Source organism: Leptonychotes weddellii, chromosome 16 (genome assembly GCF_054177405.1).
Source record: "Leptonychotes weddellii isolate Sample4059 chromosome 16, ASM5417740v2, whole genome shotgun sequence".
In the NCBI taxonomy this organism is placed as follows: domain Eukaryota; kingdom Metazoa; phylum Chordata; class Mammalia; order Carnivora; family Phocidae; genus Leptonychotes; species Leptonychotes weddellii.
Genome location: NC_138384.1, coordinates 17,433,116 through 17,445,658, shown reverse-complemented (window position 1 = coordinate 17,445,658; position 12,543 = coordinate 17,433,116). Strand labels below are relative to the sequence as shown.

Here is a 12,543-nt window from a genome sequence, read left to right as displayed (position 1 = left end):
GTAAACCAATAAGGGCCGGCGAGAGGATGCTTCCTTCTCCATCTGGATCTGCACAAGGGGCCGCTTCAAGGAGGTGAGGCGGGAGGAGTGGCAGCCGCGGCACTGTGCGCAGGCGTGGAACTGACGGGACGGACGGGGTGGCGGTGGCGCAAGCCGGTGAGAGGGGAGCGAAGGTCCGAGGTAGGGAAGGGGCGATCGTGGGTTGGGGACTCCTCCACCCGCAGGGTGTCCCCTGTGCCTTGGTCCTCCCCGGCCCGCAGGATCGGATCAGGTGATGAGGTGGAGAGCCGGGGTGAGGTGAGGTGAGGTGAGGGGGCGGGCCCGCAGCCACAGTCACCCCATCGCGCGCACGCGCCACGTGGGCTCGCGGACTTGCCAAGGACCCTTGGCTTCGGACGCGGGCACCCGCACGAGCTGCTTTAGCCCCTGGAGCACCCACTGTGAGTTAGGCGCCTCGACTGAATTTGCCTGTTTTTCAGGCTGGGAAGCTGGGGCTCAGGGACGTGGCCGCACCGGGGCTTGAGGGAGATCGGGCTTGGTGGACTCCGGAGACCGAACTCTTATCTATGAGGCTATGGGTCAGAGACTTGAACTTGGGACCTGTTTGTTTTTTCGAGGGACACGAAACTGGATCCCGGCTGCGGCTGCGGCGGACCGACTTGCGTCGGACACTGTTACCTGGTTTCTCAGCAGGGCCCCAGAGGGGTGGGAGGTGCCAGGCGCCCTCTGTAGTCCTTGACCTACCGCCCGGGCCCAAGTTCGGTGGGACGGGGGGGGGGGGGGGGGGCGGAGGACGATCCTCAGTTCTGAGAGCTCCCAGTGCCCCAACAGACAACGTTGGCAGAGGGCAGGTCTCCTGAACGAAATCCGAAAACATGTGGGAAACGCTCCTCTTAGGTCACCCAAGAAAATAGAAAATAGAGCAGGTTTTTTTTTTTTTTTCCTAAGAAAAAATGCCACCAGAGTCTGTTGAAGGTGCTAGGAAACTGTTCCCTTCATGTCCTTGTAGAAGCAGATGTGAATCTTTTGGAAATCAGTTTGGCAGTATGAGTCTACACCCTTTGACCTACTGATTCCTCCTTTGGGAAATAAGTAGGTTAAAACCTAAGTAGGGAAAATGTTGGTGTGCAAGGCAGTGCAGTTTGGTGTTTCATAAAATGTTAGCCAGTGGAAACGACCTCTAAATCTACATTAGAGGACAGTTAAGTAAATTGAGATTGTTTATGCCAAAATGGGGTATTGCACATGCATGAAATGTATTATCATGAATAAAATGCTCTTAAAAAGAAAACCACGGTGTAAGTTGTGGTTTCAACTATATAAAAATGTATACAGAATGACTAGAGGAGTCACCTAATGATAAAAGTAATAACTACCTTTTTGGAGCAGAAGGGTCAAATTTCATTAAATCCTCACAAAACCTCATGAGGCTGGTATTCTCATCCCACTGTCAGACAGCTGAAGCGCAGGCAAGTGAAGCAGTGTGTCTGATGTCAGACAGCTAGGGTCATACCTGGTGTGCTCTTGGGCCTTTGGAAGTGCTCTGTCAAGCCAGCAGTTGAGGGCCTGTTGTGTACCTCGAATGGGGCCGGGCACTGGGAAAGCCACTGGTGAGTAAGGGAGCCTAGGTTCCTGATTTCATGGAGCTTACAGAACAGTGGAAAAGCAGATACTTCAATAAAAATTTAAACAGTCTGCTAGAGAAAGTGAACATGGGAGCTAGACCGTGGGCTCTGGCAAGGGAAAGGATTTGGGAAGGAAAAGAAAAAGGGGGGCCCCTGGGTCAGCTGTGAGGAAGGAGTAAGCCCTGTGGGGAAGCCTTCAGTGGCTAAGAGTGGAGAACGTATAAAAACCCCGTTTTCTCCATTTTCTGGAATATTATTTATGTGTTGTAATGGGAGGTAGGGAGACTAAGTATTTTGAATTTAGTCAACTCTTTTGAAGTTTATCTTAAATCGCTTTTGTTCAGAATGGTAGCACATGTTTTCAGAAGTCGTTGTTTTTAAGAAATTGAATTTGAGCTTTCTTCAACTCTTTAATTTTCAGGTCTAAAGAAAGCCCCTTTTGCTGAAGGAACACATTTGCTGGTGTAGTTTCATAATGTCAAGTACTTTGCCCTTCTGGATCTTAAAAAATTCTGCAAGGAACAGCATTGCCACGTTACAGGGGGGCAGACATTTCTATTCAAGGTGTGCCTCAAATAGAAATAAAGCAAGATGGAGACTCTTTTCCCAGGTACCAGGCTCCGGAAAAATCAGTGTCCCATGCAGTGACGTCGCTCTGCAGAAAGCCTACAGACACACATCAACAGAGGAAGATGATTTTCAGTTGCAGCTCAGCCCTCAGCAGGTAAATGAAGTGCTGCGAGCCGGCGAGTCAGCCCACAAGACTCTTGACCTCATCAGTGGAGTCCCAAATTCAGTGCTGCGGTTTGAGAGCAACCAGCTGGCTGCCAATTCCCCAGTGGAAGACCGGCGAGGTATCGCCTCCTGCCTGCAGACCAACGGGCTAATGTTTGGCATCTTTGACGGACACGGTGGCCATGCGTGTGCTCAAGCAGTGAGCGAGAGGCTCTTCTACTACGTGGCTGTGTCACTGATGTCCCAGCAGACCCTGGAACAGATGGAGGGAGCCATGGAAAGCATGAAGCCCCTGCTGCCTATCCTGCATTGGCTCAAGCACCCAGGGGACAGTATCTACAAGGATGTCACGTCAGTGCACCTCGATCACCTCCGTGTCTACTGGCAGGAGCTGCTTGACCTGCACATGGAAATGGGACTCAACATTAAGGAAGCATTAATGCACTCCTTCCAGAGACTGGATTCTGACATCTCGCTGGAAGTCCAGGCCCCCCTGGAAGATGAGATGACAAGGAACCTTTCACTCCAGGTCGCCTTCTCTGGGGCAACAGCTTGCATGGCCCATGTGGATGGAGTTCACTTGCATGTGGCAAACGCTGGTGACTGTCGGGCCATCCTTGGGGTCCAGGAAGACAATGGCATGTGGTCTTGTCTGCCCCTCACTTGCGACCACAATGCCTGGAACCCGGCTGAGCTGTCACGGCTGAAGAGGGAGCACCCTGAATCAGAGGACAGGACGGTCATCGTGGACCACAGGCTGCTGGGCGTCCTCATGCCCTGCAGGGCCTTTGGGGACGTCCAGCTGAAGTGGAGTAAAGAGCTGCAGCACAGTGTCCTGGAGAGGGGCTTTGACACCGAGGCCCTCAACATTTACCAGTTCACCCCCCCACACTACTATACTCCACCCTACCTGACTGCCGAGCCTGAGGTCACCTACCACCGGCTGAGGCCCCAGGATAAGTTCCTCGTGCTGGCCTCGGACGGCCTGTGGGACGTGCTGGGCAACGAGGACGTGGTGAGGCTGGTGGTGGAGCACCTGGCCGAATTGGGTCGGCACAAGCCAGACCTGGCCCAGAGACCTGCCCACCTGGGGCTCATGCAGAGCCTGCTGCTGCAGAGGAAGGCCCAGGGGCTCCACGCAGCCGACCAAAACGCAGCCACGCGTCTCATCAGACACGCCATAGGAACCAATGAGTATGGGGAGATGGAGCCGGAGCGGCTAACAGCGATGCTGACGTTGCCAGAGGACTTGGCGAGGATGTACAGGGATGACATCACTGTCATGGTGGTGTATTTTAACGCAGACTCGATAGATGCATATTACAAGGAGGGTTGAGAGGCTCGCGTATGGCCAAGGTCAACCTAAATGCTTTGCTAAGACATTTTTCGCGTAGTCTTAAGCTGGCTCTTCAGACAGTAAGCCCAGCAGATGTAGCTTGCTTAATCACAGACTGACATGAGGAAGAAACAGCGTTGGTTTAAAAACAGTGGAATGATTTCATGTCCCCATGTGTTTGGTCACCTTTTCTACGTAGAGAGGGCAGAGCATTGAAAGCATATGGACTTGGGCCCAGAGCCAAAGTCCTTTTATAAAGACACTGTTGTTAGACTGTCAGCCTGAGCCTTCAAAGGGTAAATTTAATTATCGTTCTAGGAATATGAACAACTTCAGGATTTTCTGAGGAGGTGCCGCAAAATCGGCAGACTTGGCAGTTTTTCCTGATTCACAATCACGGACGTCTAGACTATGAAGAGAGGTTTTATTTTTTATTTTTAAATTACTAAGACCTAGGTTTACAAAACATATTCTAGAATACTTTTCTATGCAATATTCTAACTTTTTTGTGTGATTATACTTGTGAAAACACTTTGTGATGCTGCATCCTCATTGCGTTTTAGTTTGTTCTAAAACTGAGCCCTCAAACTTGCAAACAGGCCTGCTGTAAGCATGCTTGGAATGACTCATCTTGATTTTCAGCTGAGGGGGCGGGGGTGGCTAGGCCTCTGGACCAGCTGAATTCCCTTGTGCAGCTTGTGATCCCTTCTGCTGTGTCTCACCCCTTAAACCTTGAGCCATACTCGGAGGTAACTTCTGTCTCAGCCTTGATTCCTGGCCTTCCCTGCATTAATAAAATACCCTGCGGAGCTTAGCCTCTGCGCAGGTTATTTAGAGCACTTAGCCTTTCTGATTATACCTCTCAAACGTTCTTCTGTGAATTCCACCTAATCCTCCTACCCGTGCTTTGCTGCTGCTGACTGCGCAGTACTGTCTGGGAGGAAGGCTCCCTCTTCAGAGAGTTGCAGGGAAGGAGAAAATGTGATTACGTAGGGTGATAGTTGTGACAGGTGAGTGGGCAGGACTGGCTGATGCAGTGGATTGTGGACTTAAGTAAGACTCAGCCTGAACCTGGACGGGTGAAAACACGAAGGACTGAGAAGTCGCTAACCAGGACTGCCTGCATCCGGAGAGGCAGTGGGGAAGAGGGAGGAGTGAGATTTGTCAGACGGGACACTTGCCTCGAGACTGTGGGCTGAACCGCCGGGCTACTCCTCAGGGACCAGACCATATTTAGTATAGGAGTTGGCAAAAACAAAAATGTGACCCGTAATGGCTTCTGTGGGCAGCACAGTCTTTGTCTTGATTTCAAATTAAACCACGTGCCTCCTTTCTTGGGGAACAAATTTCATGTTCTCGTGAATTGCGGTGGCATTTAAACAACAGGAAATGTGTCCCTAAACAGAAACACAAATATAATCCCACAAAGCTGACAGTTACATCTTCCTGCACTACGTTGGTTGATCCTCTCCTCATCTCCACCTTGTGCCATCCACTGAAAGAAAAGAGAGTTTGACTTTTCATGTCCCAGTGACATTCATTCACATGTTGGGGGACTTCTAGCTGGGGGACATTCCCCTGTCCGTTTTCCAGTGTAACTGTTCAGTGATAGGGGTTCGTCTCTATTCAGTGCTTCAGCCTCGGTCCTTTTATTCTGAAACCATTAGTGTTCCTTTTGATCTCCTAGACTGAGAAATGAAACGTGAATCACCACTATTGTGCTTGCATGAAGGTTTGTTGCTGGAGCTGAAGACTGCTTGTCTGACATGCTTTGTTCTTGATGCCAGCTAAACCCTGGTGCACCTCGGAGCATTACAGACTGTCTGAATCCTGTTTGGGAGCCTGCCGTGGGTCATAAAATGCATCTGATTCAGTAACTCGGGGGACAGCTGAGAGGATACAGACTTCCCGCCTGCTTCTCCAAGCATATCTGTGTTCTCTCCCTGCCTAATATATTGCCTGCTTTCTAATCGGTATATCGAGATGGAAGAAAGGCCGGTTTATTGTCTGCCTTTTTCCACTGTGAACTCTCTCAGCTCTTTCCCTGAATGCTCCAAGGAGAGTGTCCTGGTTAAGCCCCAGCATGTCTGTCTCCCGGACCACCCTTCTGGTCTCATTGGCCTTTCTGAGACACACGGGCTATTGCTTGAGGACACTGGGATTTGAGAGGGGGTTGGTGGCACTTGTCAGTCTTCCAAAGCATGTATCATTTCTTTATGTAAAGCTTTCAATTTTGAGACATCTAAAACTAACTAAAAAATAACATTGACCATTTAATATTTTGGATGTAACTTGAATAAAGTATGCCTTGTTTCTTTAAACTGCGTATTAGTTTAGGTAAGAAACTTTGGTAATATTGGCATAATTTAGATATTGTTTTATATATAAATAATACAGCACTGCTGATTCTGGGGATTGGTCAAAATAGAGAGGATGGTATAGTTCTAAATTCAAATTAGTATGCTAGGTCGAGTTACTTAGATTCAGTTTTCTGAAGGATTATTTGTAACATTAAAGCTAATTTGTTATTTTTTTAAAAAGCTGATTTGTTACAATGAAAATGTGAACTGTGAGGTACATTAATATATAATCCTAGTTTTCCCAGAAGTGTGATTGGCCTAAAAGATCGTTCGTATTGGACACACTGGGTAAAAGTTAGGTTAGACGCGATTGAGCTGGCACCTTTTGTACGTAAGTGAAATATAAACAGTTTGAACTTGAGTCAGCGAAAGAAGAGAATAATGAATTGTATGGAACAAGAAAATGTGTTCAGAAGGAGTCTGGCTTGACTCTTTTGTCCATCAGTTCCTGGTAACCTATCTTCATTTGACAGCTCTTGGGAGGCCTCTACTTCCCAGATTAAACCAGAGGATCCTGGAACTGAGCCATCCTAGTTTCATCTTAAAGTGGTGCATTTGTCTCTGAACATGACTCCTTCCCCTGGCAGAAAAAACCCCGGTGTAGCTTTGGAGCTGGGATATAAAGGCTGGTGGTACTGTCCTCATGCGAACTGCCTCGTGTATCACCGAGAGGGAACACGGGTGGCTGAGCAGGCTGAGGCTCTGTCCCTTATGCCTGGGGCACCTGATGTGTAACTTGCTTCCTGGAAAATAATTCTTATCAAGCATTGACTTGGAAAAATGATTAACCCTGTTCTTTAATATTTACTGACATTTGTATTTTAAGCTGGATAGCAATGTTCTTATTTGACATTGATTTTCTCTTAGAGATATTTAAATGAAACTTGTAAATAAAAGAGGCAAGATGAAATTTGGTTTCTTTTGGTTTGAATAGTAATTTCTTTCGGGCCTTAGGGTACTAGATTAGACCAGGCTTTGATTCACCACCTTTATCTGGCCATGGAACATTTTAGTCTGTTCAAGGTCTCCCCTCCCCCACCCCCAACGAAGTTTCCTCTGCAAATTTTTGATGGCCGCTGACCACACAGAAAGTCCTCATTTAGTGTTAACCGTGTGTGCGGGGACCTGAAATGAAGGAAAAGGAAATGAAGGCTTTTGTTGTAAGGGACTCCACACGCTCCGTGCCAAGGCCTGCTGAGCTTGTGTTAAATGCAGGGCCAGCTTTGGGGAAAAGTTCCAGGCAGCTATCTCCAGTGTTGAAGACCCTCCTCCATCCCACCCCCACTCCCTGAGCTCTGTCTCCCTGCCTCTGGAGAGAGAAAGCTCCTAAGGACTGCCCCTGTGGGTGCTTCTTAAAATGCAATCCAACTATTGAGTCGTTAACACTTCAGTGTGGTCTAGGGTGGTTCATCTGGGCTTGAAGAGGAGCAGATTTGGGGGAGGGAAAGGTAGAAAAGGGAATGTCTGTGGTCTGATGAAGATAACAAGAGGAGCAATTTCCCTCTTTAATATCATAAAACTAAAGAACTTGCCCCTGACACCGTGGTAGGGCTGGGATTTGAACCAAGTCCACAGTCCATCCACTTGTCCCAGTACTGGCCCCTTCAGAAAGGGAACATAATGCATGAAACTCACTGCACAGTTTTGGCCCAGGGTGGGTGGGGATGGGATGGAGAAGTAGGTGGTGCTGAAAAGGAGCTAGATATACTTAACACATGTGTTCCAATATTCCATCATTTTGGAACACGATAAAAATACAAGGGGAAAAAATACAAGGGAAACGGAGAATTAAATTTTCAAGATTGAGCTCTTCGGACTCCTTCCAAGGGAAGAAATAAATTTATGCTGTTTCCTTCATATCTAGAGTTTTTGTTTTTATTTTACTTGATGCTACTAAATGCCCTGAAGTGGTTCCCAGGCTGGTGGCCCTCTGAATCGTGGGTGGCCGGTGCTCCACGCAGCTCCCTCTGGCACAGGTGAATCCTTACCAGACTTCTCGGGGTCAGAGTGTCTATGTTCCACTAGCCCCTGACCTGATCTGTTCCGTATGGGAAACTGCCCGGCCGGCTGGGAGGAGCAAGGGGGCAATAAGTAGGCCAGCACACATTCCTTTCCCTCACGTCTGGAAAAGTGGTCTGGGGAGGGACTTTGCCGAACCTGCTCTGTCCCACGTCTTAACTCTTCCTGCCTTTCCAGCATTCTGGAAAGCCCTCACTGGCCCAACCTCGTCCTCCCTACAGGAGATGAACAAAAAGAACGTCTGTCACCAACCGCTCTCTGTCCAGTCCACCCTGCACAAACCTCGTGTGCCCCAGGTCCAGGCTCCGGGGATGGCCCCTCCCAGTGGGAGGCTGAGAGGCGTGACACTGGGCAAAGTGGCGACGGGGATGGGCCACACAGAGCAGGGAAAGGAGCAAGAGGAGTGAAGCACAGGGGTGGGTCCGGTCCAGTGGGTCTTTATGGAAGTAGGGATGAGAGTGCAGTGAGGGCTGAGAGGGGAGGTAGCCAACTGTGGCTGGGTGGGCAAGGGGGATCCCTTCGGGTGGTCTCTGCGGATAGGAAAGTGAGCGCGGCCAGGCAGGGAGCGCAGAAAGGACTGTGGGCGTGGCTTGCTCCTCAGCAGCATGGAGGTGGGGGGCAGCCCCGCAGATCCCACCCCCATCTCTTCACTTCCCTGGCAGGTTGCAACCAGGTGCTTTGGGGCATTTGTCCTTGTTTTTCTCCTCCCCACTCCACCGCTGTAACATCAGGCCTGGCCCCCTGTCCTGCTGATTGTAGAATGAATGAGGAAGGAGGGGGGGATGGACAGAGGGATGGATGATTTAGGGAGGAGCAGAGGAAGAGGGATCAGCCAAAGAGAGGTCAGAGGAGTAGTAGGAAAACCGTGAGCAGTGCTGTGAAGAGGTGTGAGGAAAGGGGGCGAGGAGTGTCTGGTACCAGAAAACCCATGGGTGTGGAGAGATGGAAATGCACAAGTGATTTAAAAAGCATCGCTAAGGAGAGGTGAGAGATTCTCACGTGGGACTCAGGACATAGGATGGGCCTGGATGGTGAGGTGGAGGTGAGGGGTTGGCTCTGTGAGAAGAGGTTGGCTGAGCGGCTGGGAAGACCCTTCCTCTGAGATAAAGTGGCGCAGCGGGTAGGGGGATGGGAATGTCACAGAGCCCACAGTTCCTTGGTTGTGGGAGGGAAGAGTATCCGTGGGTTCACTTGGGGCTCCAGGGGCTTTGCTGACTCCAAACTGGGCTTTGGCATGGAGGGATGGAGGAGTCGGGTCTTTCCTGAGCTCTGCATGGTGGTTGGTCACTAAGTCCTGAGGATGGCACCACCGGAACACCAGTGGGGAGCCCTCGGCTGGCACCACCCGTGCAGGCTGTGGGATTCTGCCCAGAAGCACTGTGAGACAGGAGGCTGCCTCTAGATGTCACCATCTGGCCGTGTTGGTGCCAGCCACAGCTGGAGCGACTGGGAGGACAGTATTCCAGAGATGAGACCCTGAGGCACAGCCCTGCCGGAGCAGGGGCTCCCTGGGACTGCAGCCTGGGACACCCTTCAGGGAGCCTCACCAGACCCGGAATGAGTGTGGGGTGGGAGAAGGACCCTGTCCTGTGATCACTTAGCCCTGTTTGAGGGAACAGGGCTGCTGAAACCCCAAGACTGCAGAGCCAGGTGGTGGGCTATAGGTGGTGGGGGATCGCTTGCCACCTTTTCCAATCTCCCCCAGTGTGGGTGCTCCCCTCGGTGGACTGCCCCACACCTCTGAACCCTTCCCACCTCCTCTTCCTGCTCCCTGCAGCCGGGCCCCACAGACAGCCGCCCAGCTCTGGAGTCTGTTCCTCCTGCCCCATCCCCTGTCCCAGCCCCAAGAGTGGTCCAAACCACCTTTACCCCCACCCTCACCCCCAAACAACTGCTGCCCCCTCCAGTCACCTCCACCCAGCACACAGCAGCCAGAGTGATCCTGGTTGGACTTGAATATTATGTATCACTCATCTGCTCCAAACCTTCCAGGCTCCCCCTCACCCTTGGGAGAAAGCTCAGAATCCTCCTCCCCAGCTTCCTCCAACTCCTCCCCAGGTATGACACAGGAAGAAAGAAGTGAGAGAAGAGAAGGAGGTCTTTCCTCCACAAGCTGAGGTCACCTCTTCCATTAGTCAGGGTGCCTCCCTGGTCACCTCTGGGAGGGAGCCTGGAACCCTCCACCTTTTGATCCTTGTTGTGATTTGAAGGATGATCACAGATTCTTTGCCACTCCTCCCATCAAGCTGTGGGGTCTAATTCTCCTCCTCTTGAATCTGGGCTCAACTTAGCAACTGTGACACTGGGGATTGACATTCGTGTGCAGCAAGGTCTTGATAAGTGGTCAATCTGACTGACAGTTGTGATGGTTAATTTTCTGTTAACCTGACTGGGCTAAGGGATGCCCAGAAAGCTGGTAAAATATTATTTCTGGGTGTGTCTGTGAGGCTGTTTCCGGAAGAGATTAGCATTTGAAACAGTAGACTGAGCACAGAAGTGGGTGGGCATTAGCCCAGGACTGGAATAGAGCAAAGAGACCAGGGAAGGGAAAAATGTGCGGTCCGTTGAGCTGGGACATTCATCTTCTGCTCTGGGACATCTGGTGCTCCTGGTTCTCGGGCCTATGGACTCTGACTGGAACTTATACCATTGGCTCCGGTGGTTCTTAGGCCTTCAGCTTTGCACTGGACCCACACCGCTGCCTTTCTTGGCCTCCAGCTTGCAGAGAGCAGAACATGGGACTTCTCAGTCTCCATAAGCACATGAACCAATCCTTCATAGTAAATCTCACAACCATATGAAGTGAGTATCATGAACCCATTTTACAGATGGTGAAACTGAGCCCGGAAAAGTGAACTGATGTGCTCAAGGTCACAAAACTAGTAAATGTGGAGCTGAGTTTTGAACCCTGGTATCTGACTTCAAAACTTCCTCTTCGCTTTCATGTGATCTGTTGAATCATGCAATTCTGTTGAATTCACGTGATTAAAAAAAGCAAACAAACATGCCCTCTCTGCTCCCTTAAATTAAAGCCTGGCAGGAAGGAGGGAGCTGTGTGTCTGTGGAAGCATTCTAGCAGAAGCTGGAGGGACATTTGGCAAGATGTGACTTGGACGGACTGTGAGGGGTCCCGCCCTGAGGCTGGGCCTCTGCTTCTGCCTGCAGTGGGGCTGTGTGCCTGCGACAGAGGACACTCTGTGTATGGCATTTACTTGTGTCTCCAGTCAGCCCGGCCTGTGGGGTTGGGAGGGCAAGAGCAGGTGGAAACTGGGGGAGGAGTTGCTTGCCTCAAGCAGGTAGGAGGGAGCAGCAGATCACAGCCTGCCCTGCTTCTCCTGACCTCGGGGCCCTGGACTGGTCTCTGATCCCCCTCCCTGACCTAGGCTTGTCACCTCTGGCTTGGGGGAGAGCCCAGAACTATTCAGCCATACAGTGAAACCTGCTCTCCTGCCCAGCACCTGTCCGAATGTATCAGAGAGAGCGGACCAGGCAACTGCAGAAAGGGGGCTGGACAAATATGGCCTTGGCCCTGGTGCTGGTAAGAAAGAGAAAGTGGACACCGCTGACATGGCCTTGCTCAACATACTGGACAAAGAGATTCTGGTGCAAAGTCGGGTGGACTTTAAAGAGACAGTGAAAAGAAATGATGGTGGAAGATCGTTATTATTAGACGGGAAATTGCTAAATGGAAATACTGTAAGTGGGGGGTGGGGTGGGAAATCACATTATGAAACAGAATGTACAGTGTGACCCTAAGTTGAAATCCTTCCCTCCCCCCACCCCCAGCCCTCACACATGCCCCTCCAGCAGCTCCCTCGTGACTTAGCCCACGGGCCAGGGGCTGGCAGGGGAGGAGGGGACTGTGACTATATTGGGAAGGGGATGAGATCACCCAGAGGCTGGCTGATTTAGAACCGGGTAACTTTTTCCACCCGTTTGGCTCTCAGAGGCTTCTGCACTGGCTCATAAACTTTGGCGCCAGCCTGCAGGGTGGAAGGGAGCCCTGTTCCCCTCCCCAGGGGAGGAGATGGTGGCTGAAGCTGGATAGGGGACAGGTGCTAGGCTGAAGTTGAGATAAAATGACAGAGTGGGCCTGGGGGTGCCCAGGGCCCTGCTGGGACCCTACAAAAGCTTTGCTCTCAGCAGAGCTCAGTGTCTTATCACCACCAGGGAACTTTATGGGCAGAAAGTACATTTTGTGGGTGCAGGAATATCCCAGAGGGTGGCTACGTTGTGGCAAAGTGAGCCGGGTCCCCCTGGGCCCAGCTGTGATACCCTGCATGTTATGTCTTGAGATTCCTATTTGCCAGCCTGGCCCTCCCCACCAAGAGGACCCCACCCTGGCCAAATGCAGGGAAAACCCTGGTGGGGGTAGCTGAGAAGAAAGAGGTCTGGGCTGGGGAAGCAACTGGGTTCCAATTCCAGCTCAACAAGTAACTGGGTTCAGTTCAATTCCCACCCTTGACTA

The 12,543-nt window shown here is 51.0% G+C and overlaps 1 protein-coding gene across 5 annotated transcripts; it reads left to right on the top strand.

Annotated features, from left to right (window-relative positions):
* PDP2 (pyruvate dehydrogenase phosphatase catalytic subunit 2) lies at nucleotides 1-6,966 on the top strand. Of its 5 annotated transcripts, none has more exons than XM_031036998.2 (2): nucleotides 1-73; nucleotides 2,047-6,966. In XM_031036998.2, exon 2 carries the CDS (start codon nucleotides 2,101-2,103, stop codon nucleotides 3,694-3,696), a length of 1,596 nt encoding a protein of 531 aa, XP_030892858.2. In that variant the 5' UTR covers nucleotides 1-73; nucleotides 2,047-2,100; the 3' UTR covers nucleotides 3,697-6,966. The 5 variants fall into 5 exon arrangements, with proteins under 5 accessions (XP_030892858.2, XP_030892855.2, XP_030892857.2 ...); XM_031036995.2 differs by having other exon boundaries at nucleotides 33-180; XM_031036997.2 differs by having other exon boundaries at nucleotides 35-156.
* The last annotated feature ends 5,577 nt before the right edge of the window (nucleotides 6,967-12,543 follow it).

Coding starts and splice junctions, on each gene's coding strand:
- PDP2 (XM_031036998.2), top strand. CDS start 2,101: ATGTCAAGTACTTTGCCCTTCTGGATCTTAAAAAATTCTGCAAGGAAC.